Raw genomic sequence first — 26,846 nt, forward strand, 5'->3', positions numbered from 1 at the left:
TATTATGTTAGAGATATTTGATGATTCTTTGATGTATTTTATGAATAAAATTATAGACGTACCAAGTCGGTATAGATTAGCGCGTTCTCAATAATGCCATCCTAAAAAAAAGAAGAAAAAAAAGGTAAGTACAATTGATCCAGGAACATCCCGCCATAAAGTGGATTAACCGAAATGGTTGGTATCTCTTGCTTTTAATTATGGTTACTAATCGAAACGATTGGTATTGCTTGCTTCAAATTATAGTTTCTTTTTCAATGGGACCACAATCGCCGCCTAGTGTAAGATGGTTTTAGGGAATTAGTCCCTTGATGTCTCTATAAGAAAAGAAAACTCATCTTAATTTATTAACTATAATTAGAAGCAGGAGATACCGACCGTTTTGATGAACTAGATCGACTGTACTTAGTTCTTTTTTATGGAGACATTCTTGAGAGCGTGCTACTCTACATCGACTTGGTACATGTATAACTTTATTCATGAAGTACTCCACAAGCGAAACGGTTGGTATTGCTTACTTCTAATTACAGTTTCCCTTTCGATAGATCCTCATCCACAATCGTCACATAGAATCCATACACAAACATTAGGTAGCTGTTGTTCTTCCATACGAAAGTGATATTGTTGATGAAATAATAAACCTTTAGCTAACCCCGATGTTGATAATTTTGAAGAAACTAATGACGAATTTTGGACGCGTGAACATATTTAAGCTTAGAGCGAAAGTTTTGGATTTTTTTAGATAAAAAAAGTTCAATGTATGATTGAGATTAGAATCAAAATCGAGATTTTTTAGTGTATTATGTGGTTGTGTATTAAATTATTGCTCGTGCCCAAGTCTTATCAGTCAATTTTAATAATAAAAAAAAATTGCTTTTTTTCACTGTGAAAAATTGGAGTATAACTGTGGTTTCATCGTTGCCCTAGATGGTAACTTCCTGGACGCGGTCAGTGAAGCGTGTGATCTCGACTTCTTCGTTTAATTTGGCGCGTGATGGCGACCCAGAGCGACAGGGCGGCACAATTAGTCCTAGGTTGTCCCCTAAAAAAAAAAGTCAAGATCTTTGCTAATTGGAGCGAGTAATCCATGCTTATGCCATTATTACAGAGAATCTTCTAGACAAATTCTGCAAAACAGTGATCTTTTATTTTTTAAATGCGAGAATGTTTGGTTTTCGGTATTTTATTATTAAAGTATTAATTATGCATATTACAAGCACAACCGGTGTATTAAAAACATACAATAGCTCCTTATTTTTGGGTTAGTTTGTGCTTTAGCATGGAATTTTTTTTTCAAAAATATTATTTATGATCAAATTTCAAAACTATACCATACAATTATCGAATAACTATCATGAATTTGCTTTAAATTTATAAATTTCATCAAAAGAAAAAAGATTCGTACATTTCAATTTTAACACTCTAACTATTGACAAGTTATCTGAAGTTTGATGGTTCATTTTTATCTTTGCCACTTTTTTGAGGTTTTTGAATAGTGAATGACTAACCTTTAGGTCTTTAATTTTATTGTTATTTAGGTTTAGTTATATTAACCTCCGAATCTTTTATTCTGTAAAAAAAAAAATCATTGTAAATAATTTAGAGTATAATTTGGGTTCGCATGGCAACACTTTTACTCTACAAATTAACTTTTGGTCTTTTGCTTATGAGAAAAGTAATTTTTTTTCTTCTTCAAGTGATTACAGAAGTAGTAGCTCCAAAATCACTTTTAGAGCATTGTTCTAGAATAAAAAAATAAAGTTACGTAACTAAACGGATTTTTGCTTCAAAAATTATGTTACAAAACAGATTTCTGCTCTATAAACATGTCTAAAAAAGCGTTGTCATGCGTCTCCTAATCCGTCTATTGTCGGTGCTCTAGAGAAGTTAACTTCTTGGAGGCTGTTCAATGATGTGGTGTTGACTTCTTTTTTCATTTTGCGCGTGACGGTGACCTGTGTGGACATGGCACTTGGAAGGAAGCAGTGACAAAGCGATACAATGTCTCCTAGGTTGTCTCCTTAAAACTAATATTTCTTAATAATTTGAGCGAGTATCCTTGCTTAACTTCTTAGCATGATTATAAAGGGTCTTCCAGTCGAATGCCCCCGAAGCTCTTATTAAGCATTCCTAATAAGCAAATTATGCATATCAGGATAACAAATTATGCATTAAAAGCTTACCAAATTGCTTAATAAATAACTGTGAAGCTACAAACAAGCTGGACAAGTTGAGCCTAAAGGGAATTTAGGCCTCACCTGAATAGATTTAACCTAACTTTTCTTGGTCCGGTCTATTGGCTCAACTCGAAAAAAGAGAAAAAAAGTTGGTGACCGAATATACCTAGTACAGCCCGAGCCGATTTTAGTTGTTGCTCGAAAAATCTTTTGTATCAAATATGGTTAGGATAGCCAAGGGCTGGTTTGGGTTGTAGCCGTTTTTTTTTTTTTTTTAATTTCTGTTTGAAAACATTACTTATTGTAAAATTTCAAAAATGTTTCATACAATTATCAAATAACTAACATAACTTTACTTAAAATCCGTTAATTTCATTAAAAGAAAATTTGTGCACTTCTAGATTTCTTACACGATTAACTTTTAACGGGCCAATTGAAGTTTGATAATTAATGTATTCATTGTTGTCACTTTATTGAGGTTTATGAACAGTACATGGCTAAAATTTAAATTTTTATATTTATTTTTTATCTAATACTAGATTATCTTCATTTTTTCTTTTTGCAAAATATATTGTACTTTACTTTTCACATTTTCATGCGTGGCACGTCCCCGTTGAATAGTCAAAAACGCCATCCCGGGGACAAACTTGCTTTTTTAATTTTTCATTCTAAAGTGATTCCTTTAGTGACAGAAAAAAAAAAAAGGATCTCCTGCGCTTTGTCGATTTTATTAGCAACAATTATTATTTTCCATTGTTTGGAAAATATACTTTTATTTTTATTTTTTCTGTTTTGGAAGTTAGTCGATGCAATTGTGGACCAATCCCATGAGGTTGGCTCCATAAATAAATGGTGGATCCGATACTTTACGTCACTAGAGAGATATAAATAAATCATGTCTGTGCCATTCAGCCTTTGATTTTCATCATAAAAACAATAAATCTCTGTTAGTACATGATTTTAAAAATACTTTCTTAAAAGTGATCTCTTTAGTCAATAGAAAAAAACTTCCTTATAGATTATAATTTATATCTAAATGTTTTATAGATGATATAAGCGATTGTTTTTAAGAAATGACTAAAGAAAACTTCATGATCAACTATAATTTATATCTAAATATCTTGCAAGCGATACAAACGATCGTTTTAAGAAAATATTTTCTAAAGCGTTCATTTTTTAGAAACAAATAGAGCCTAAGTTGGTCTTGATTTGATGTAGTGCATGAGAGTTGCACTTTCGTCGAGTTAAGTATGCTCATTCTGATTTGATCAGCGACATGCTGTTTATTTATTATTTCCATGCCAAATATCTGAACAAATGAAAATGAAATTACTCGTGAAACATAACGGAGATAGAAAAAGCGTATGTAGGGAAGAAAAAGCGTTCATGTAATTAAAACATGAAAATTTAATTTGATTGAGAAGAATTTCAAAACATGAGATATTACCAAGTTATGTGTAGAGATTCTATACAAATGAATAAGCAACTTTAGTGGTTAAGCTTCAGGAGCTTTCTAGATCGAGAACTGAGGGGCACCTATTCAAATTCATCGACTCCGTGCGAATTCCTCCGAGACATGCACATGCCAAATGACCTGGCTTAACCAGTTAATAGATATTGCTCGTTTTTCATGAGTTTTCAAGTAATCGTGCTCTACGCCCGTGCTCTAGGACGACAAAAAAACATATTTCATTCGTCGGTTTAAGCGAGTTGTGTCCGGAAACATAAGAGGATTGACTGGTTCGACTTCTTTGGAGGAGACAGTCTTTCGAGCAATTAAGGTAGATCTCGAAGGAGATTTCATTTCAGCACATCCTTAGCTAGCGTACCAAAGCCGTATTCCAATGTCGCCCCATGTCTCAAAAAGACAGCTAAGCTTTATTTTCTAACAAGCGATTTAATACGGGTGGATTGAATCAAAATTATCCGATCCAAATTGACCTATTTCTAAGCAATACAAATCTAGCGTCTCATATCTGACCTAATCCATCTCTCTTTTTTTAACTATTATTAATAGGTAGACCTATCGAAATTTCAGGGTGACTAAGAGAACCGCACTCCATCGTACACATTGAGAGTCCATTAATGATAAGGAACTTTGTCCTGTTGGTGCAATGATGATGTGAATTGAATGTACTTGTGCTTTGTATGCTCATGTCGTTCGACATATTGACAATCTTCAACTCTCGAAGTTAATCCTTCTAGAAAAGGATCCGAGTGGGAATAGACAACCAACAACGACGTTTCCCCCCCGAGCATTATTATAGAGCGCTCCTACTCCTCAAAGAACCTGATTTGAAAGTACCCTTGAAATTCTTCTAGACGCTTGCTTTTTGTGATTGTGACAAGGGGTGTCAACAGATCGGGTAGGGTATCAAAGATACCCGGATCGACTAAACCGAACATGAATAAAAAAAATTTCATGTGACTAGAACCAACCTGGTACCTGAATATAACCCGAACCAATAATACGGTTCGGGTTGGTTTGGGTTTTCAGCTTGTTGTATTTGCTCTTTTCTTCCCTGCCAAAAGGTGCATCCATTTTTCAGAACATGGAGGGTTTCCAGCTCGCTATTACTCGACTATATGTCTCCCTTCGATGGATTTTTGGTATCCGTCTCTCCCTTCAATCCTCGGTACTCGACCACAAATTCCAAGTCTTTCGACAAATTGGCTGAAGATTTCCGGCTCACCATCAACGTCTCCAAAGCCAAGGCCAAGCCCAATTGCTCCAGTACCAAAACCGGATCTGCAAAGCGAAAGCCATAGCTCGAGAAAGAAGATGAATAAGACGAACAAAACAGATTCAGACTTTGAATTCGCTTGCCTCAATCTGAATTATTACCCGAATCGAAACGAGACCCGAACCAAAAAGCCTAAAATGTTCGGGTTGATCCAGTTCGGTGCGGGGCGGGTTTTTTGGACACCCCTAGTTGGGACCTTTCTAAGGTACTTACGGTGAGTATCTTAGGAGCACTTTCGATGAGGTCGAACCCCTTCGTGGGGATTTGAGTTATAACTTGATATCAGCCCCATCGATGTCGGTGGTGGACTCAAGATTTGGAATGGGAGGAGGTCAGAAACTAAAGTTGTTAAAAGTTCAAGCGCATAATTTTTAATTCCGCCCATACGATACAAAAAATTTGGTCATTACGACAGACACGAATACGATACGTATTAATTATCTCATGAATTGTACCCAAACTGCTAGCACAAAGCCAACGGTGGGTTCAACTTAGAAATATTACAAAACAAGTTCTAAACCTATTGTAATTGTGTCAATTTAGTCTCAAATTTTTTTTTATCGGTTGAGTTTTAGACCTTTTGTATTTGTGTCAATTGAGTCTATCCAGTTTCGGCCAACTTTGGCTAAGTGGATGCCGACCGATGCTGACATGAATAATTTTTTAATAATATTTTAATATTTTTCGAATTTTTTTTCTTTCTCCTTATCGGCAACCAGCCGGTGGCAAGGGCCGGCGAGACTAAGACATGGCCCAATGACGGTAAGGTCGAGCCTCACCCTCGCCTTTGGCTGGTCACTAGAACGGTGGCCGGCTAAAGGAAAAAGGAGAAGAAAAAATTAAAGTGTTTATCAACAATTGCCATGCCAGTCTTGGCCGATTATAGTTGGCAAAAATGTAAAAAATTTCAGGACTCAATGGATAAAAAAAAGTATTTATGATTAAATTGGTACAATTATAATAAATTTAAAAAAATTTCGATAAATTTTCTGTTCAAATTTATGTTTTTCGTTTCCGTGTTGAAAGTGGGTTCAAACCATGCCATGCCCAAGACAAATGGCAATGGGTTCAATTTCACCCAACTCACTTATACCGGATAACGAAGCCATTCAGATAGACGTGGCTAGTTCATCCAAACCGGCAATTCCGGTTCCTAGAAGAGGTGGAACCGGAACCGGCCCTTGAAGGGGCCGGTTCCCCGGGCCCAACGGCTCTTTCCCCCCAGGCCTCCCCCATTTTATTTTTTTAAATACCGGTCGGAACCGGCGGTTCCGGGCTGGTTCTGACAATTTAGAAACCGAAACCGGCCCTTGAGGACCGGTTCCGGTTCCGGTTCCAGACAAGTTCTAGGCCCCCGATTCCATTTTGACCATGTCTACATTCAAATGAAGAAAATAGACAGGAAAAAATAAGAAAAAGATTCGCTTGCCATGTCGAGAGACCGCATGAGGACGACAGCTCAATTGATTCACATCAATTTATGCACGTTGAAGCGAGCATGCAACAACCAAAAGCGAAAAAATTATCAAAAAAATCTTAAATGTATTATAATTATATTAATTCAATTTTAATTTTTTAATTGAGTCTTAAACTTTTTATATTTATATTAATCCAGTTTATTTGATCGAAAATTGCTAACATAGAAGTCGCTCGTCCCACGTGATGGGCTCGTCGCCGACGTGATAATTTTTAATAATATTTTAATATTTTTGGGTCAATTTATTTATGTATTTATCTTTTTATTTATTCTTCCCTTCTTCCTCTAGCTAGTCTCTTGACCTCGGCGACCAGTCGGAGGCGAGGACCGGTGAGGTTTAGCCTTGCTAGGGGCAGAAAAGGGTGACTATTGAGGGCAAACCTCATCCAGCAACGCCGAGATTGGCCTTGCTAGCCCTCGCCTCTGGCCGGTCGCCGAGCTCGGGCAATGGCTAGAGGAAGAAGGGAAGAAAAACAAAGAAAAAGAAAAAAAGGAAAAAAGGAATTCAAAAAATAAATAGGAAATTCAAAAATATTAGGATGTTAATGAAAATTATCCATGCCACACGTAAGATAGTCGGCGTCCATGTCAACAATTTTCGACCGAGTGGAGTGAATTGACATAAATAGGATGAGAACTGTATTGATATATTTGTAAAAGGTTTAGAACATTTTTGGTAATTCTCCCACAAATATGGGGACGTGTCTCCGATTGGTTAGGCAGAGTCTCGAACCGATTCCGTCGGATACACTTCAATTCCAAACCTAGTTCCGGACAAACTCATGTTTTGGGCTGGGATGAGATGGGATCTCTCAAATCAAGCCCCATCCTTCTGACTTCCAGGCTACAAAAGCAAGCCATTTACGAGTTAAACCAGAAAGTTCTAAAAGCCTACAAATTTTTTGAGGATGACCTTATTATCGAACGCGAAAATTCCAAACAATGACTTGAAGTGTCATCATTTTCTCAAATAAGGGTAGGACGTAAATTTTATTTTAAATAAAGGGTCTGAAATGCATAATTTGTTTCAAAGAACGGCATTACCAAGGGCATTTTCTTCATCTACTTTTTTTTTCTTTCATTTTCGCCAGTGGAAATCAAATTTTGAATAGACTATTGATGTGAATGTTCAAGAGGTTGAGATGGAAAATAACGCTCTTGCAAAGGTTGCTGGTAAAGGCACGGTTGTATTAGATTTTCTTTTCGGAAAGAAGGTTATCATTCTTAATGTATTATTTGTACCCGAAATCATGAGGAACTTAGTTTCTGTTGATTTACTTTGGTGAAAAGGGGTTTCGGGTTTTGTTTGAATCCAACACGGTTATCCTATCGAAGAATAGGTTATTTGTGGGAAAGGGCTATGTCAATGATGGTATGTGTCAACCGAGTATTAATAATAAGAATATATCTTCTGCTTATGTTGTTGATTCTCCCCATTTATGACATAATAGATTAGCGCATTTAAATTTTTATTATTTAAAGAATATGAAAAAAGTTAGATTCGATAAACTTTAAGGATGAATTTGATATGTGTGAAATCTGTGCTAAGTCCAAATTGACAAAGAAGCTATTTGCTAGTGTTAAGAGAAATTCGAATTTATTCGATTTAGTCCATAGTAACATATGCAAGTACAATGGCGTGTTAACATGTAGTGATAAAGGGTATTTTATTACCTCTATGGATGATTGCAGTAGGTATATTTTTATCTTCTAAGATCAAAAGATGAAGCGTTTACCATGTTTAAGAAATATAAGGTTGAAGTGAAAAATCGATTAGAAAGGAAAATTAAAGTTTAATATTCAGATAAAGGTGGAGCATATTTTCTAAATAATTTTTCAGCCTTTTTGTGAATAACATGGTATTATTCATCAAGTTTCACCATCATATAATCCTCAACAAAGCGGTTTGACAGAAAGAATAGGTCTCTATGAGAAATGGCTAATTATATGCTTTCAAATTTAAAGCTATCAATTAATCTTTGGGGATAGATATTGCTTATTGCATATTACATTCATAATAGAATACTATCAAAGAGAATAACATCAGTCCTTATGAATTGTGGTAATGTAGAAAACCAAACTTGTCATACCTTAAAATGTAGGGTGTTTGGTATACTATAGAGTATCGAATCTAAGAGGAAGAAACTTGGTCCTAAAGCTACCAACAGTGTTTTCATTGGATATGCTGAAAACAATAAAGTGTATAGGCTTCTTGATTTAGAGTCTAATGTCATTGTATAAATTCAGAGATGTTGAGTTATTTGAGAATAACTATTCTATAGGTTTTGAAATTATTGATAATAATGTTCAAATACAATATACAAATAATTCAAAGCCTATGAATGCATAAGTAGATTCTCATGAGAAAACAAATTATTCTAAAGCCATAAATGAGCCTAGGAGAAGCACTAGAGCAAGAAAAGTGAAAGATTTAGATCCAAACTTTATTCCTCGTGTTTTTCTAGTTGAAGGAGACAGAGTAATAACATGGTAAATAAATGATGAAATGAACTCAATTTTGTCTAATAATACTTGGGTATTAGCAGACTTGCCAAAATGATCTAAACCTATTGGGTACAAGTGAATTTTTAGGAGAAAATAGAATTTTGATGGTTCTATCCAAGCTTCAAGGCTAGGTTAGTTGCCAATGAGTATAGACAAAGAGATTGAAAAGATTAAATAGATTATTTTGATACATATGCTCCTATAGCACGTATAACATCTATTCCAATTCTTTTTATTTTAGCATCCATTTATAAACTTTGCGTTCATCAAATGGATGTCAAAACTAATTTCTTCAATGGAGATTTAAATGATGAAATATACATGAAACAATTAGAGGGTTTTGTTCTTCTTGGACATGAAAGGAAAGTATGTAAATTGATTGAATCTCTTTATGGGCTGAAGCAATCACTTAAGTAATGGCATAAAAGTTTGATTTAGTCATATTGTACAATAGTGTCAAACACAATAGTGCCAATAAGTGTATCTATTCTAAATTCACTAAATATTATGGTGTTTTAGTATGCTTATATCTTGACGATATGCTTATTTTTGGAACCAATATGACTGAAAGATTTTGGTGAAGTAGATACTATCTTGGAAATTAAAGTTAAAAATCATAGAGAAGGTTACTCTTTTAAGTCAAAATGATTACATTGAGAAGGTGCTAAAATACATTTAAGCATCTTAGTTTCAAAGAAATGAATACTCCAATTGATACCAGTGTTAAATTAAATTATAGAATTGATAGAGCAATAGAACTACTTAAATATGAAGATGCTATATGGTCTTGAATATATGCGATACATTGTACTAGACATGATATTGCTTTTTCCGTGTATAAGTTGAGTAGATATATTAGCAATCCAAGTATAAAGCATTGGAATGGTCTCACTAGAATTTTTATTATCTTAAGAAAACTAAAAATTTGGAGATTATTCTATAATAATTATTCAAGTATTAGAATGATACACTTGTGCTAGTTGGATTATTAGCGTGGGAGATAAACATTCTACTTCTGGATGGATCTTCACGGTAGGTGGATGTGCTATATTTTGGGCGAGCAAGAAATACATATGAATAATTCTCTCAATAATGAAATATAGAACTTCTCCTTGAAACAAGATCTTAGTATATGTGCAGTATATCTGATCCTATAAATTTAAAGTAACAAGTTTAAAGCTATAGTTACTTGTAACTTTGATAGAGTTTTGAGGTACTTGCAATAAATAAAGATTTAATTCGAAATAGACCTTTATCTATGTATATTAATGTCATGAAATTTTTTGATGTATTTTATTTTTAAATATTATTTAGAAATCTATTTTCACAAACAAAGGGGAGAATTGTTGACATTTGTTTGTCAAACAAACGAAAGTGTATTTTCCTTCTCCCACATAGGAAAGATGGAAAATGTGATGCACTTTATAAGTGAAAGGCTATTCTAGGCCTTCGAATGAAGAAATGGGTTAAGTGGGTTAGACTCAACTATACTCGCATGCGGGTGTGCTATTATTAGGCGTACTTAACACTTTGCACGGTCACGGATCGAGGCTGTCACTTATCAACTATTATTTTTTTTATTTCTGAAATAATAGTAATAAATTAACTGTTGTGTCCTAGCAAAACAGTGCAATTGTTCACATAGAAGTTGTCGTTATTTTTATTAATTAATTGTGTCTAATGGTTATTTGTGGATCCTACAACCTTTAAAAGGTTGCAATTTTCAGAGATGACAGTTTTCAACAAGAAGAGTTGTGTTTGAATTAATAATTTTTTAAACACGAAGTATTGTGTTCGAATTACAGTTTTTTATACATGAAAAGTTGTGTTTTATTAGACACGAAAGTTGTGTCCTATTTGGAATAACATGAAAAGTTGTGTTCTTTCCGTTATTATAAATTAAACAATTCTATTCATTATTTACAACTTCTTCTTTTTTCATTTTCGTTTCTTTCCAAAAGAAAAATACAGTCATTGTTTCCGACTATTCCCCCGTGAGTTCTTAGAGAAATATCAGAATTACCATCTAATATTCTTATTTCGAGACTTTGTTGTATCTTGAAGGATTTTTACTGGTAACTATTAGCAATGTTGTGAGGCAAATAATCCCTTAAAAAGAAATATTATCACGCCTCAAAGTCTAATTTCATTCGTTCCAATTCGTGTATCATATTTTCTAACAAACACGTCGTCAGATCCCATCCAATCCCATGCCATAGTCCAGGACCATTACAACGAAAAATAGAACTGTCAATTCACAACCTATCTGGCCATTTTTCTGATCAAAGTCACTTTTTTGGGCTGGTGACACTTTGTGGACCAGTCACGGCCCTTTATCCGCCGCTCTCCAGCACATGGGATTTGATCCCAAAGAAATGCAGAAGAACCATTTTTCTAACTGAAGCTTAAACTAATACAACAATGATGCACGCAGCTTCACTTTTTTTTTTTTTTCAAGCATGCATCAGAGGCAATTGTTCGGCGATGGGGGGAGAAGTGTGTGTGATTATTGTGACAGAGATGGTGATGTGTATCGCATACACTTTGGTTCAGCTCATCAGACTTGCCCCAAGTATTTGACAAGTTTCGATCTCTGCCCAATTTTTCTAATGAAGCTAATCTGCTTTTTGTGATTGAACCGGTCAAAAAGTGGCCCATTTATAGCCACAATGATTAAGCCATCCACGCTTTGAACTTAAGCAACTTTCATTGCAAATTGCAGTCATGCTGATATTAAATTGGGTTCACGTCACGAAAAGCCATAAATTGATATACCTATTGATAAATTTATTCAAAATTAATATTTTAATCATAAAAAACTCCAAATTGGCCAACTAATGATAAATTTATTCCAAAGTGATATTTTGATTATCAAAAATCCCAAACTTAGTATATCTGTGATAAATTTACCGTATGTTAGTTTCCGTTAAATTGGGTTAATAAAATGAAAAAGTCTAAACTAATACATTTGTGATGAACGGAAGGTAAAACCCCAAACTGGTATGCCCGTCAACAATCGGGTATTATTCAACTCGGAAATCCGATGGTAAAATTTAACGGAAACTAGCGAATGGTAATTTTTTCGTAGGTGTACCATTTAGGTTTGTGACATGTATACCAGTTTGAAATTTTTCGTGATATTAACCTTATTAAAATTTGAAACTTTCTGTTCTAGACCTTATATCTATCTGAATAGAAGAAGTGTCAAAATGTGTCTAAAATTCATATTTAACCCGTATTTAATGGTGGTTGATCATAAATGGGTTGCTTAAATTTTAAAAGTGGGTCATACCTAAGTTACTTAGAAATTTAATGGGCCCTAAATTGATTTTAAATAGATCATAAATGGATTAGCTATGGTAACTACTTTAAATGAGACATAAATAAGTTTTTTGAACATCTAAAAAAAATTGAATTTTTTTAATAATCTATTATTTTATTTTATTTTTTATATTTTTCTTTTCTATATTTTTCTTTTGTCCTCCTTTTCCTCCTACCTCCACTGCGATAGCCACCAGCGAAAGTTCACGGCCTAAGGCGAGGTGACCTCGAGGCTAGTCGGGATCTGGCGAGCCTCATGCTCGCTGAGATCTGGACAGAGCTGTCCACGAACCGACTACAAGGGACGATGGAGCTGACCGAGGGCGACGATGAAGGAAGATGGAACGACCATGGCTAAACATATCTGAGCAATGCGACGAGGGAGAAAGATGACGACCATGGCTAAACAGATCTGAGCAAATTTTTCGTTTTCTTTAATTCTGTTCCACATCAGCATGCAAATGTCAATTTTTTATTAGATTTGAGTAAGAACTATATGCCACTTCAGCGGTTGATGTAGTAGTAACAAACCACAGAATATTTTCTTGGAGGATGGAGGAGCGAGGAAAAAGAAAAAAAAATAAAAAAATATCTTTTAAAAAATAAAAAATAAAAAAATTCACTAAATTTGTATTGCACAAAAGGTGATTTAGCAATATCATTTTTTTAATCAAATTGTAAGAAACAAGTGTTGTATTATTTGGTTAAATATAAAAAGATTTAAGAAATATAGATCGGGTGTGGATTGGGTAGGTATGGATCATTAAATTTGTACTTCATGAAATTGAGTCAAAATGGGTTAAATGAGTTAATACGGGTCAACTCATATTTGACCCAACACGACCAATCCGTTTGATAGCTCTGCTGAATAGCTCTTGTTTCTTATACTCGTTCGGGAGGATCTGGCTATGTGATTTTGCCTTAGCCATAATCAATCACAATTGATGTGGGCTAGATCGCTTCTAAAGGTTGGTAAAATGTGGTAGGCCAAATCAATCATCATGCAGAAATCTTGGGAAGAGGTGTTTTTCCAATAGATTTAGTTAATCAGGTGTGGGTCAAACAAAGTTAATTCTAAACAATAAATGCTGTTGATGTAGATCATGTGGCACAATAATAGCTCAGCCAGTCGCTTTCTCCATTTAACATGCAACAACTTCTCTTTGATTAAACAAAGTACTCCTTTTGCAGACCCCAACAAAAGAAAATTTTTTTGCCCTTTTTCTGGCGACTCCCAAAAATATAATACCAAAAAGAAATTACTGAACTCTTTCTTTTACCATGTGCCAAAATTAGTATGCAAATGATATGTTGGCAAAAAGGAATGACCAAAGCTAAACCCTTCTATGACCAAAAAAAAAAAAAAAAAAAAAAGCTAAACCCTTCTGCCGGAAGTTTTCTATTTTCAGCGTTGTGTGGAAAAGAGTGAAAAAGGCATAGCCCCCCACCACATTGATGGCACATCTTGGAGACTATTTACAGCTCAAAAGAGGTTGCGCCCTCTCTCCTTGCACTACCAAAATAAAAAAGTTCAAGGACCAAGATTCATGTGGTCTCGCTCCCCAAATTTCCTAACTTAGGTATGTTCATTTTCCTCATTTGCTACGTACGATTTTCCGTCGCAGTCATTGCGTCAATGCACTAATACCTAGATGAGAGATTTCGTGCTAGATTCCATTTCTCTATTTCGAAATACAAAAGGAGGGAGAGATCACTTAATCGTAATGGTGGTTTTCTTCACATAGATAAAGAAAAGGGAATAAAAAAGATGAAGGAGATAGGTCGTCAGCGAGGTTGGGTCAAGTATGGAAACATTAGTTGAGGTCGAGAAATGCATGGCCCCAAAAAAAAAAGTTGGGGTCAAGAAAAAATGTTCATGTTCACATGGTGTCCTTGATTCTAGGGTCGATTATGCTCTTATGAATGGACATGGATGGGGCCATGTTGAAGAAAAGAAAGCTCAGGGCACTGACATTTTTGCCAATCTAATCCGTCTGCTTGGAAAAATGTCAATATGAGCAGTTGACCGAGTCGTAGGATGTAGTTGGTGGTCTTGAAATGCGACGGGACATACGGCAGTTCTAATTGAAATTTCGCGGGCTAATTTCGAAGTTTGAATGGCAATGGAGGAAGAACCTTGTGAAGTGCTGTGGAGCAAAAACCTCTACAAAGATATGGCATGCCAATCTCCCACAAGGGCTAAAATTCACCTTCTATCCCATCACCATCTATCAAATTTTATATTAGGCAAAGGTGAGAGATTTAGGTGTTGTACCGAACAATTCATGAGGTGCAATAATATAATGATTCTCTCTAAATGAGCGCCTTCGGACACATATTGAACGTGTCTAAATTGAAATAATTCAATTGTTGGAATACCAATTTCGTATGATACAAGAGGAAAATACGTCTTGAGATCAGGGTCGGTCAATTGTTTAACGAGTGCTTTGAAGATCACCACGGTCAATCGAAGGGATACCAGACAGAGGCTGTTGAGAACTGCCAGTCGGGTGGCAGTTGTGAAAGTGACTGTTTCGGGGCTAGTGATTGAGAAAAAAAAACATAAGCAACGAGGTCCCCCATGGATAAAAGCTTGAAAGAGACCACGCTTTGATTTCTAGGCATCACCTTCTCTCCGTGTCATCGCTCTCACTTCTTGCATCACCAACTATATATCATTGTGGAGCAGACAACCCTCAACAGGTAAAACACCTCTCTCTCTCTCTTTCTCTCTCTGCTTACAGAGCAGGGTTTGGGTGGACAAGCTCTTGCCAAATGACTTCACAGAAGTGCCCGGATGTCTGGTGCTGATGTCCTGTGAGTTCTTCATCATGGTATTTGCGCAGTGTACTATGTTGTCTGGGAATATTGGTTCCTTCTTTTCATTTTAGGGGCTGGTTAGGAACTGTATACAAACATGCCGTGCAATTAAGGTCAAGTTTCCTCCTTTTTGAAGGTTTATGAAAGAGGTGAGTTTCCTCAGTAAACGCATGTCATTGCCCAGTCTTTTTCTGGCGTAGATGCTGTGGCAGGGTTAACCACTTGTGCGGTTCTTTGATGAACCTCTTAAATTCTTAATGCATGCACAGTTCAATTGGGTCCTGGAATCACTGCTGTTTGACTTTTCCTGTACTTTGTTTCGGTGATGTTGGTATTAATGTCTTTTGACTTGGCTTGCTTTGATGGGACGGAAGAGAAATCTTTGTTCTGTGGCCTAATTTTTTTTGGTGGGGACTTTCGAATTTCATCTCGGAACTGTGATAATTCTTTGTGTGAAGGCATGGATTCTTTTGTTTCTTTTGAAAGCTTCTTGATCATCGAGAGGGTTTCGTGAAGTCAAAGATGAATTCTTCCTGAATGTTATATGGGGAAGAAGATGTGTTGGTTCGGCTGGATAAAGAGGATCTTTGTCCCTGACTCAAGAGGAAAAGCAGAAAAGGTTGTCCTAAAACCCCTAATCTTTCCTGTTCTGTACTGATTTTAGCTTTTGTGAGGAAGATACATATAGTTTTGGGTGTTGAATGCAGAAATCAAGGAAGTGGGGGTGGTTGTTTGGAGGGCTTAAGCTCAAACAATGCCCTCAACTTGCAGCACCACATGCGAAATTGAGTCGGGCGATGGAGGAACAGAGGAAGCATGCCCTGACAGTCGCCATGGCCACGGCGGCCGCTGCCGAGGCAGCAGTTGCAGCCGCCCATGCCGCAGCAGAGGTGGTCCGGTTGACCGGCGCTTCTCAAACACAGCATCGCAGTTACAGAGGAGATCCACACTCGGCTGCCATCAGAATTCAAAGCGCTTTCCGGGCATATCTTGTGAGTGTTGTTGTTACTCTGGCACTTTAGATGACAAATTTCAGAATTCATTCATCAAAGTAATGTTTCACTTATATCTGCTGAGTCTGAATCTCATGTGGGAAGAGCTACTTTACCAATTATAGAACAATTATTAGCATTTAGGGTTGAAGAATGGATGAGATAGAAGTTGTTACTCAGGAATTTCTCAGTCCCAGTGTAATCACCTCATTCTGGCAGTTACCCTGCACATCTAGTTTCGTTTTTAGTTTCTTAGTACTCCACAGAATGCTGTTTGAGAATTAGTACGATTCTTTATGTCGTCGTGGCTTCTATCCTCAAATCTGCGGTAGAGACGCCAATGCAGAAATCGAAACAACCGAACATCTGTTCAGATTATATGAACCTTGTTTGCTACCATGTGGCCATATCTAATGAACTTAACAGATGTTGGCAGCCATCTGTTATTATCTAATGATTTGAACACAGAATCTAGAAGCGTTGTGGAATTTCCTAGGACGAGTTCCACAAGACATGTGCCAGCTTAATTCGTGGCATTGCTTGTTATTTCTTCTGAAATGAACACGTACTTGTTTATTCTGACAATGTTGCTTGTCGAGAGTTCAAACAGGCGAGGAAGGCGTTCCGTGCACTAAAAGGACTGGTGAGGCTACAAGCTATTGCCCGTGGCAGAGCTGTGAGACGCCAAAGAGTTGCCACACTGAAGTGTTTGCCTCCCTTTAGTGCGAGTATGCAACCTTCTGTCCTGCAAAGGAGTGCATCCCGAAATGGAGGCTGTGAAGTTTGTGAGAAGAAAGATCTTTCCAAGTCCAGAAGAGAACAAGCAGAAACAGAAGCAAAGGTAGATCAGATTTGTTGCATCAAAAACTACTTTGGTAGATCAGATTTGTTGCATCCAAAACTACTTTCCCATAAACCGCAGATTGATGTCGGGTACTTTTTAAATAGTACCTCTAATTTTATAAGGCTGCATAAAAATTTGTCATTGACGAGCAACATCGATTGTACTGCTGGAAACATTGTCCTTGCATCGGGCAGCTCGATTGCCCCAGCCAGAGGATTTGGAACTGCAGCGCATACTCGAAGGCAGACCTTGAAGCCAATCTGCTAAGGAAGCAAGATGCAATAAGCAAAAGAGAGCGTATGAAGAAATTTTCATACTCCCACCGGGTATTTCCATGCTGTCACAACTCTTATTCTTATGGACAAAGGCATCTGTGTTAGCCCAAATCCTAACAACCCCAATATAATTGATTGGATGCACCTAATTGTTTCCTTCGTGGGAGCTTCTGCATTTTCTCAGGAAGGACGAGGTCCTCAAGTTCCGGAAGAATTTCAATGGACCAAGGACTATGGGAGGTGGAGCTGCCGCCTAGAGCCGTGGCCCGACTCAGATGCTTACGCGGACGAGAGACCACAGACTTCAATGCCCATTGCACATTCGGATGCAAATAGTGGCAAAAGACACGAAATTAGACGAGAGAAGCTGGGAAGCACCCGCGACAAGGATTTAAGCGAGGTGCTGAACATTCCATCTCTACCAAGGAGATCGTTTGGTCATGCGAAACAGTTATCAATCACCGACGATGGCACCGTTCCTAGTTCGCCAGTTTTTCCTACTTACATGGCGATCACCGAATCCGCAAAGGCAAAAGCGAGGTCCATGAGCACGCCGAAGCAGCGAGTCGGATACTTTGATGCTGCGCATGATCAGGGTTTCTTCTGTAAGAATGGACTCTCTCTGTCATACTCTTTCAATAACGGGGACTATGGGAGCGCAAATAGGAACATCGCAACTTCTCGAAGAGTATCAGAAGGCACAAATCGTCGATACTGACCTGTTGGAAGCCTAAACCCCGCCGCGCTTCACCCGTCACCGAGGCCACACAAGATCGAAACTAACTTACACTGGTGTCTTCTCTTGCCACGGATGCTTGGAATATGTTTTTTTGAGTACATAATCCATCAGTAGGTAATTGCCAATGCCTTTCGTTTACCTTTGTGCTGGTTTTTTGGGGGTGCTTGTGGTTTGTCATTGCAGCTGTTTGAGCTTTGCCTTTTGCGTTCTTTTTCCTTCTTGGTTTTTTCTGAAAGAGCATTCCGTGCAACAAGGAGTGGGTTTGTGTTGGATAGTTTCCTTTCATGATACTAGTCATGTAATTTTAGTTTCTTTCTTCGCCCGCCGGGCCGCAGAATTGCTGTATGGTTGCCCTGTTACAGAAACTTTCCTCCTGATCGAACGGACATTGTGCGGTATTTTATTGGTGAAAGTCCAATCTTAGTCCCTCAACTCGCACTCTTTTTCCAATCAAGTCTTGAACTTTTAATTTGTCTGATCAAATCCTTGAACTTTTATGACTTTCATCATCATCCCTTCGGCTCCAAAAATTCAAATGAATTGGAGCTGCTTGTTCATCTGAGATGGCAAGAGCCTGACATGGAAAAAGCTTCTCGCCGACTTATGCGCAGCTCGAAGATGAAGACCACGTCCAGACCTCGAGTAATAAAGTTTCTCAACACGAACACTGCAAATTGAGTTCTCAACGTCAAACTTCTTGTACCCGGTTTCTTTTTTAATCTCATACAACATTTGGAAGACGTTCTTTATTTTACAGGCCCCTTCAAGGGTCCATTCGGAGTTACCTCCTCTTCACATCTGCAACTGGATTGGTGTTTATACGCTCTTGCACCGTAAGATTGACGGCCTTCCACCGGCCAAAAGGGAATGGACACTTCCGGTGACTGTTCGTAGCGAGCCCACCATTCGCTGTGAACAGAGCATAAAGGAGCTGTGAACAGAGCAAGGTGTTGGACATTCGCTTGGCTAGGCCTAGAAGCATTAAGGATTACCAATGCCATTTTCGAAGTCAGTGCCCGGGAGACTTGAGTAAGCCCGATGTTGGATTCTCCTTGGCCAGGGGTCGCTTGGCCGCCCGGCGCCAGATTTGGCTCACTGGACCTGAGCCCTTTGCCGGAGCCGCCGAAGGGTTTGAATATTTAAAAAAAAAAATGAAGAGAATTACGGCCAAAAACCTTTGCAAATTTTTATTTTTGGCAAATATTACTTAACCTAAAGTTACTTTTCAAAAGATTTTTTTAACCAAATACCACATTACCCCAAAGCCCTTAAGTCCCCGCCGATGGCCAGTGACCCTAGGAAACGAAAGATACAGAAGAAAAGGTTCTCGAATCTCTATTGATTCAAAGGCTTAAAGGCCTTTGCATTTTCCCAAGGCCCATTTCCAAAGCCGAGCCAAACTCAACCTCTAAGTAAAGCCGAACTTAGTTTGATGCGTTGAAATTGAGTCAAATACAATCGACTGGAGTAAATGGTCGAAACAAACGGAGTATTCATCGTCGGAATAGAGGTATAATCCCTTCACCTCTTCAGTATACTTTATTGAAGAACCTTAATCGATTCGACTAGTAATGCTTCTTTTATTTTCATGGGGCAATCACATGCTCTCGTTGCACTCCCACGGCATCACAATAGCACGTACCAAGACGCTCTCCTAATTAAGATTGATAGGGTACTTAGGTTGCTTGTTCGGAAGGAAAAGCCCCCAGTGCTTCTCATACTCAGGGGTCTTCTGATTCTCGTCGAACATGGCGAACACGTACGTCTCGATAGGCCCGCGGGGCCTCTTCGGAGTCCCTCCCTTGACGTGGTTGGCCAAATTGGTGTTGTAAGTCCTCGCGTTGTCGAGCGACGTTGCCGCACCTCCTCCCGCAGAAGGCCACCCAGTCTCCGACACGACGATCCCCAGCGAGCCGCCGTTGGCCTTCTCGAGCGCAGAGTAGACTGCGTCCAGTATCGCGTCGAAGAGGTTCTTGTAACCCAATGCCCCGTCCGTGACCACCACTGAGGGAGCCGTGAACAGCGCGTAGTCCAATCTAATGTCTCGAGGGTTGCCGACGTAGCTGATGTAAGGATACAAGTTCAGCAGCAAGGGGGCTTGGGTCTCGACCAAGAAACCGATGATGGGGCTGAGGAGAGGCATGTGGTCGGACTTGAACGTGCCTTTCGAGGGCGGGTAGGACTCACCGAGCACGCCTGTGTCCACCGCGGTGGAGACCTTGATCTGATTCCCGAGGCCCGCATTGACGATAGCGGTCCGGACGTTGCGCATGGCAGGGACGAGGAACTGTGCGGACGGGTCGGAGGGCTGCACCTCGTTGCCCACCGCGACGTACTTGAACCGGATGTTGCCGTGGCTCTTGATGTTGTTCTGGACCCATGTGTTGGCATTGGCCTGGCTCGAGGCGATGCTTCGGAGGTCGGAGTTCGGGAGGCCTAGCATGAGCTCGATGTTGGAACCTCCGAGGGCCTGAAGAGCTTGTGGATTCGGGTCGTAGATTCGCATGGTTGGGACGTTTTTCTGCTTGTAAAGTGCCACAACTTCTTGCGCCGATGGGAGATTGTTGCCAAGCATCCCATAGCAAACTCCTGTCTGGGCAACTGGAATTAGGTAAATTAAGACCGTTAATGATCGTTGATGTACTATTAGGAGATTGGAAAATAAGTTTTTTTGCTCCTGGCTTAACAATGAAAAGAAAAATAATAGACATGTTATATACAATAGAGATCAAAAAAAAAAAAAACTATTTTATCAATGAAGTTTTTGATGTTATGTGCTTTCTTTATAGCTTGCGTGCTATTGGATGGTCGGTTAAATTTTCCTTCTTCCATCTATCTATTGTCATTTACCTTATCTTCCACTTATGTACACTAAAAAGTTTAAAGAAAGTGACATCCTCGCAAGATCCCCAATCTGGGCATTGACCCTAATCGAAGTGGTCTGGTGTGATCTCACGCACAGCCCGTAAAAAAAAAAAAACCTGTATGGACGTCAACTATGTGCTAGTCATACAATTGAACCAAATTAATTTGGATCGAATTGGTTCCCTGAAGCCTCATCAATATATTTTGAGCCTCCTTGATACGGGTCTTCTACAGCAGCTGCAGCAGTGAAATGGGCGGTGCAATTTTTATAATATGATTGACAAATTTCTTACATTTACAGCACCCGCATAATTGCAACTGTTTTTAGGAGGATTGTACCACTTACATTTAAGATAAAACAGCTCTAAAATATGTATTATCAAAACACAACCGATGGAGCATTTTCATAGGAGTGCTACAATGCAGTAAAAACTGTAGTACAACCATGATCATCTATATATCACCAATAAAAACTTAAATTTCTCTTTGGATTTAGCATCTCCCGTTGTTGTGTGTATACTCCTATAAACTTTACAACATCTAGGCGTGGTTTAGAAGCAACAAACATGATAGTGTCAAGGTAATAAAATCAACAAATAATACAGTATTCTCGGGGGACGAAATTGGCATATCTAACAATTCGTGATGCAAAAGATTATGTCATGAAAATGATTTTCCAAAAGGTAGTAAAACTATTGCACTTCGGCCAATTCAATTATAAACCTTTCAATTTTGCCAATTGAGTCTTAAACCTTTTGACATTTTGCCAATTAAGTCTATCTAGCTAATTTTACCCCGAAATCGTTGATGTGGATGCTAGAAGTCCTATGTGGCATAGCCAAAGTTGACGTAGACAATTTGAAAAATTTTATTTTATTTTTATATTCTTTTATCTCTTAGTCCAGCGAGGATCGGCCGACCCTCCCCTATGGTTGGCAAGGGTTGGCTGTTCATGTTCACATCGGCCATCCTATGTGACTCCACCGACATTCGAGTCGGTGATTTTTGATTAAAATTAGTTAAATAGACTCAATAGGAAAAAGTATCAAAATGAACAGGACTTAATTGACAAAATTGAAAGGTTTATAACTCAATTGGCCAAAGTACAATAGGTTTACAATTTTTTTAGACAATTCTTCTTAACGACAAACATATGGAAGTATTGAGTTAACACCAAGCTACAAAAATGAACATTGGAAAAAATGTTCAAAAAGACCTAAACCAATTGTAATTTTGCCGATTTGGTCCAAAATCTTTTAATTATGCCAATTGAGTCCTAAACATTTTCATATTTTGCCATTTGAGTCCATTTGGCTAATTTTGATGGAAAATCGCCGACGTGAGCGCTGGCTGTTTTACATGGCGCGGCCTTCGCCGGCAATAGTTAAAAAATAAGAGAAAAAAGTAAAAAAATAAAGTAAAAATATTGAAACTTTAAAATTATTAAAAATTATTTCGAGACAGCCGTCATCTACGTTAGTTATTTTTGGCCAAAATTGATCGAATGAACTCAATTGAAAAAATGTGAAAAGATTTAATACTCAATTGGCACAATTAAAAGATTTAGGATTAAATTGATAAAAGAAAATACAATAAATTTAGGACTTTTTAGACAATTTTCCCAAGAAACATCAATCTGGCCTCATCTATGAAATCAACACGAAGAAACCTTTTTATATGTACAAAATAGCACTTCACCTGTCCTGTGCAGGCTTGTGAGCATCAGCAGGGCAAGGAGCAGCATTGAAGGAATGGAGAGAGAGTTTGCAGCAAAGGGGGAAGATTTTGCCATTGGTGAAGAAAACCAAAAAGATAGCACGAAAAAAAAAAATGAGAAGCGTGGTTTGCCATCACTTTAGAAGTTGGCTGTGGATTTATAGGTGGGGTTGGGGCGAAGTGCCGACTTGCTTTGAAAGTTCCATGTCAACTGCAATTAAAGTCAGGTTTGTCTCTTACTCTGACAGCCAAGTCAAGTGATTCCACCTAACCCAATTAAATGCTTCACTGAGTGTAGTTTTGGATCCCAAGATTGGAATACGACAGTTTGAAAAGTCTCTCAGCTCTTTTTTCCTCCCGTGAACATGATCAATTCCGGAACTAATTAGACCAAGCAATCATGAACGGCATGCGTGGTGAGAAGCCGTTTGGACGCGAGGATGACTCACTGATGAGGGTGATTACAACTTGGGCCTTCTTTATTGACCTAGGCCCCACCTGGGGCCATGCCGGGTGGGGGACGGCTTCGGAGTACTGGATTGGGCCTATTGATCTCGTGGATGAACCTTTTGTAAGGTCGTGAACCTAAAAAAAGTGGAACCCTTTAGACCGAGCTAGAATAAGTCCAACTTTGTTATGTTATATTGTGTTAACATGAACAGGTGAGGGTGCTAGATGAGAGGAGTCTAACATCTGTGATGTTGTAATGTAAAGCAATTAATATACTTGATTGGCCCATAATTTATTGAGCTAGGTTTTTAAATGAATGTGGATCTAGGCGATATATTGATCGGATCAGATTTAAGCTCTTTCTTTGTAATATCCTCAAGTGAAGGTATTGGATTTCTGTTGTCGATGGTTGATTGGTGGCCACTTCCAATGTGTATTGTTGTCTAGTGATTATCTAAAGAAAGCAAAATCACAGATGGTGTCCCCTGGTTTCCCCGCCAAGGTTAGCTAGGCCAAGGCAATTGAGGCAGAGTTCGAAGGAAAGTTTATTCACCAATATCTGCCAAACTTGGTGAGCCGAGGTGGGGATTCTAGAGTTGAAATAGGGTTGATATGGAAGTATGCCTAGACTAAACGAGAGCAGGACTAAGGCATGTGACTAACATGTCATAGGAAGATTTGTTGAGGTGCATGTGTGAGAGCGTTAGGCGGAAAATATCTCACGGTGAGAGCATTAGGAGGAAAATAACTCACATTGGGGATGTAGTGTAATGTGAAATAATTACTATATCTTAGTTTGGCCATAATTGATAAGCTTAAGTTTTTAAGTGAAGGGTGGTTTAGTTGTATATGTTTACAGGTTGAAATTAGAGATGTCTTTTTTGTTTGTTTGTTATATTCCAAAGTGAAGGTATCAAATTTCTATTGCATGTGCCAACATCTCGTATCATGTTGTGACTGACATTGTAGAGCTCGAGAAGCCAAAGATTCCAGAAAGCCCGCTGGAAGTGCTGCTCGAGGGGCAAGCTTGGAGGAGACCCTGTAAATAGAAAACGGTGGGTACATCTTTCATGGCCTCCTTGACTCTTTTAGCTTATTTCTTCACTCCCAAGTTTCTTGATTTTGCCCTACTAACTAAAGCATAAGAGAGTTTTGTTAAAGTAGATCAACTTACTAATCTCTTTGGCATGAGAGGTATTAAGATGCACGTGTGAGTTGTGTAAGAGAAGTCCCACATCAGAAAATTGATGTGGTATTAAGCGATTAATATATTCAAGTTGGCTCATAACTCATTGACTTAAGTTTTTGAGTGAATGTGGGTCAAACTGATTATATTGACGAGCTCGGATTTAGACTTTCTCTTAACGATCTCCCCGAGTGAAGGTGTCGGACAAGAGGTTCAAACTGGTTGATTTTGCACCTCGCGGCTAACCATGTGTTCAAGACCTCGAGGTCGCTAGAAACAATATCATGTCGATATCGTTCAATTTTGTATCGAAGCTAGACAAAGAGGGAATTGGGGGGCGTAGGCACAATACGAATTGTGCAACTATCATTAGTCCAAGAGTAATCGGCTGAAATATACCATAACTCATTTTCAAGATGTCCACTTTCATATCAATCACAAACAACTCTCGGGGCTCCATCATTTATCCGAGCCAATCCGAAGTCCACAAGACAAGTCCAATCTGGATGGGGATGGCTCACCAATTATGACTAAATACGATGTTAAATAAAGACAATGATGTTAAAAAAAAAACAACGAAGGTTTGAAGTCTTTCACCAGCGTTTTATTGACTTGTATAAATGGACAGGGAGTTAATACAAAAAGTAAACTTTTCGTTTCGTTTTCGCATACGGAGTAAAACTTGTTCATGGTGTGGTTTTCACCCCTTTATTACAAGATCGTCCTAATTAAGAGTGATCGGATACTTGGGCTGCTTGTCCGGATGGAAGAGCCCCCAAAACTTCTCCAAATCCGGCGTCTTCTGATTCTCATCGAACATGGCGAAGATGTACGTCTCGATCGGCTGGTCGGGCCGCTTCGGGGTCCCTCGCTTCACATGACTGACCAGATTCGTGTTGTAAGTCCTCGCATTGTCGACCGAAGTCGCCGTCCCTCCGTCGGAGGGCCACCCGGTCTCCGAGACCACGACTCTCACCGATCCACCATCAGCCTTCTCGAGCGCGGAATAGGCCGCATCCAACATCGCGTCGAATAGATTCTGGTACCCCAATGACCCGTCATGTACCACGACGGAGGGGGACGTGAATAGGGCAAAGTCTAGTTGTATGTCTTGTGGGTCGGAGACGTAGCTAAAATAAGGGTATATGTTAACTAGCAATGGGGCTTGGGTCTCTACTAAGAAGCTGATGAGCGGGCCGAGAAGCCCCATGCGGTCCGACTTGAACTCGCCCCTCGACGGAGGAGAGGACACACCGAGCACTCCGAAGTCAACCGATGTGGAGACCTTGATCTGGCTCCCAAGGCCGGCGTTGGTGATTGCGGTCCAGATGTTCCGCATGGCGGCGACAAGGGAACTCGCGGCCGGGTCGGACGGTTGGATCTCGTTGCCGACCGCGATGTACTTGAACTTGACGTTGCCGTGGCTCAGTATGTTGGCTTGGACCCACCCGTTCGCGCTGTCCTGGCTCGAGCCGATTCCTTGTAGGTCCTCGTTCGCGACGCCAACCACGAGCTCGATGTTGGATCCTCCTAGGGCTTGGAGAGCCGATGGATCCGGATTGTAGATCCGCATGCTCGGAATGTTGTTCTGAGTGAAAAGGTCTACGACTTCTTGAGGGGACGGCAAATTGTCACCATGAGTTCCATAGCACACTCCTGTTCCTGCGGCTGGAATTTGATTGAAAAAAAACACAAAATGATGTTAGTGAAACCCAAAATCAACTGACAAATTATAGTAATCTTAGGCTATGTACATGAAATTTTCTTTGAGGTTGTAACTGAAATGTCAAAATAGAATTCTGATATCAGAGACATTATTTGTTATTTCATTATTTCCCATATATTAAGACAGTGAATATCCTAGGATGGCGTAAATTTCTAGCCATCCCTCTTTTCGGAAGATCCTAGAGTATTTACCCCCAACAAATTATAAAACCAACAACTTTGAAGTCTTCTTTTTATCAATGACTGACAATATAATTGAATGGGTGACGTAGATTAAACTGTTCGGCGAAAAGGGATAGCTACACGGCAAGAAGTGCACCGTGGCTTTATTTTTCAAAGCGATGGTGCTTACACTAGCAAAAAAAAATTGTATAGTTGAAATACATGTATATACACATATGCATATTTATTTTTGTGAGCGGGTGTGTAAAGTTTGCAAAACCTTTCTCTTTCATCAAACTCAAAAGCATGTGTAAGAGTTTGGAATTGATGGCTAAAAATCGAAACGGGAAAAACCAAAAAGAAAATTCTCGCATTGTTCTCTCTTTCCTTTCCTTCTCTTTTTCTATTGGAGGGGGGAAAAACAAGAGGAAAGGGAGTGACATGCACCTGCGACGACGAAGCTGGCCAACGTAAGACCGAGGAAGAGCATCGAAGGGATGAAAATGGACTCTTTTGCAATCTCCATGGAGATCAATAACTGTGGCGTCCCCAAAAGGTATGAAAAAAGAACGTAGCAAGAATAAAAGATGAGATGAGACGCATTGACATCACATCAAAAGCTGTGTATTTATAGCGGCGAGAGAGAGAGAGAAGCACTTGAAATGCCAAGTCAAAAAGTCAATAATTAAGCGATGTTTTTTCCTTTTCTAGTGGAAATACTATCTATATGTACATATACACACATAAAAAGAATATTGTTTGTATATTATGTATTTACGATTTTGTTAACAAGTGATTTTGATTCACTTTTTAACATACTCGAAAAGGGAAATTGTTAAAGCTTTGAA

The 26,846-nt window shown here is 38.7% G+C and overlaps 3 protein-coding genes across 4 annotated transcripts; 1 reads left to right on the forward strand and 2 right to left on the reverse strand.

Annotated features, from left to right (window-relative positions):
* Positions 1 to 14,942: 14,942 nt before the first annotated feature.
* LOC115737838 (protein IQ-DOMAIN 12) lies at positions 14,943 to 18,319 on the forward strand. 2 transcript variants are annotated; one of them, XM_030670196.2, is made up of 6 exons: positions 14,943 to 15,240; positions 15,531 to 15,663; positions 15,752 to 16,036; positions 16,647 to 16,877; positions 17,075 to 17,214; positions 17,255 to 18,319. In XM_030670196.2, exons 2-6 carry the CDS (start codon positions 15,589 to 15,591, stop codon positions 17,871 to 17,873), a joined length of 1,350 nt encoding a protein of 449 aa, XP_030526056.2. In that variant the 5' UTR covers positions 14,943 to 15,240; positions 15,531 to 15,588; the 3' UTR covers positions 17,874 to 18,319. The 2 variants fall into 2 exon arrangements, with proteins under 2 accessions (XP_030526056.2, XP_030526058.2); XM_030670198.2 differs by having other exon boundaries at positions 14,950 to 15,663; positions 17,075 to 17,206; positions 17,340 to 18,319.
* Positions 18,320 to 19,482: 1,163 nt separating this feature from the next.
* On the reverse strand, positions 19,483 to 22,615 carry LOC115737855 (glucan endo-1,3-beta-glucosidase, basic isoform-like). Its single transcript, XM_030670226.2, has 2 exons — positions 22,458 to 22,615; positions 19,483 to 20,495 (listed from the first exon to the last, which is right to left on the reverse strand). The coding sequence occupies exons 1-2, from the start codon at positions 22,549 to 22,551 to the stop codon at positions 19,549 to 19,551; spliced, it is 1,041 nt and encodes a 346-aa protein (XP_030526086.1). The 5' UTR covers positions 22,552 to 22,615; the 3' UTR covers positions 19,483 to 19,548.
* A 2,103-nt stretch (positions 22,616 to 24,718) lies between these two features.
* LOC115737770 (glucan endo-1,3-beta-glucosidase, basic isoform-like) lies at positions 24,719 to 26,584 on the reverse strand. The gene is made up of 2 exons (XM_030670104.2): positions 26,446 to 26,584; positions 24,719 to 25,779 (listed from the first exon to the last, which is right to left on the reverse strand). Exons 1-2 carry the CDS (start codon positions 26,522 to 26,524, stop codon positions 24,836 to 24,838), a joined length of 1,023 nt encoding a protein of 340 aa, XP_030525964.1. The 5' UTR covers positions 26,525 to 26,584; the 3' UTR covers positions 24,719 to 24,835.
* Between the last annotated feature and the right edge of the window lie 262 nt (positions 26,585 to 26,846).

This window comes from Rhodamnia argentea, chromosome 7, assembly GCF_020921035.1.
Source record: "Rhodamnia argentea isolate NSW1041297 chromosome 7, ASM2092103v1, whole genome shotgun sequence".
Taxonomy (NCBI): domain Eukaryota; kingdom Viridiplantae; phylum Streptophyta; class Magnoliopsida; order Myrtales; family Myrtaceae; genus Rhodamnia; species Rhodamnia argentea.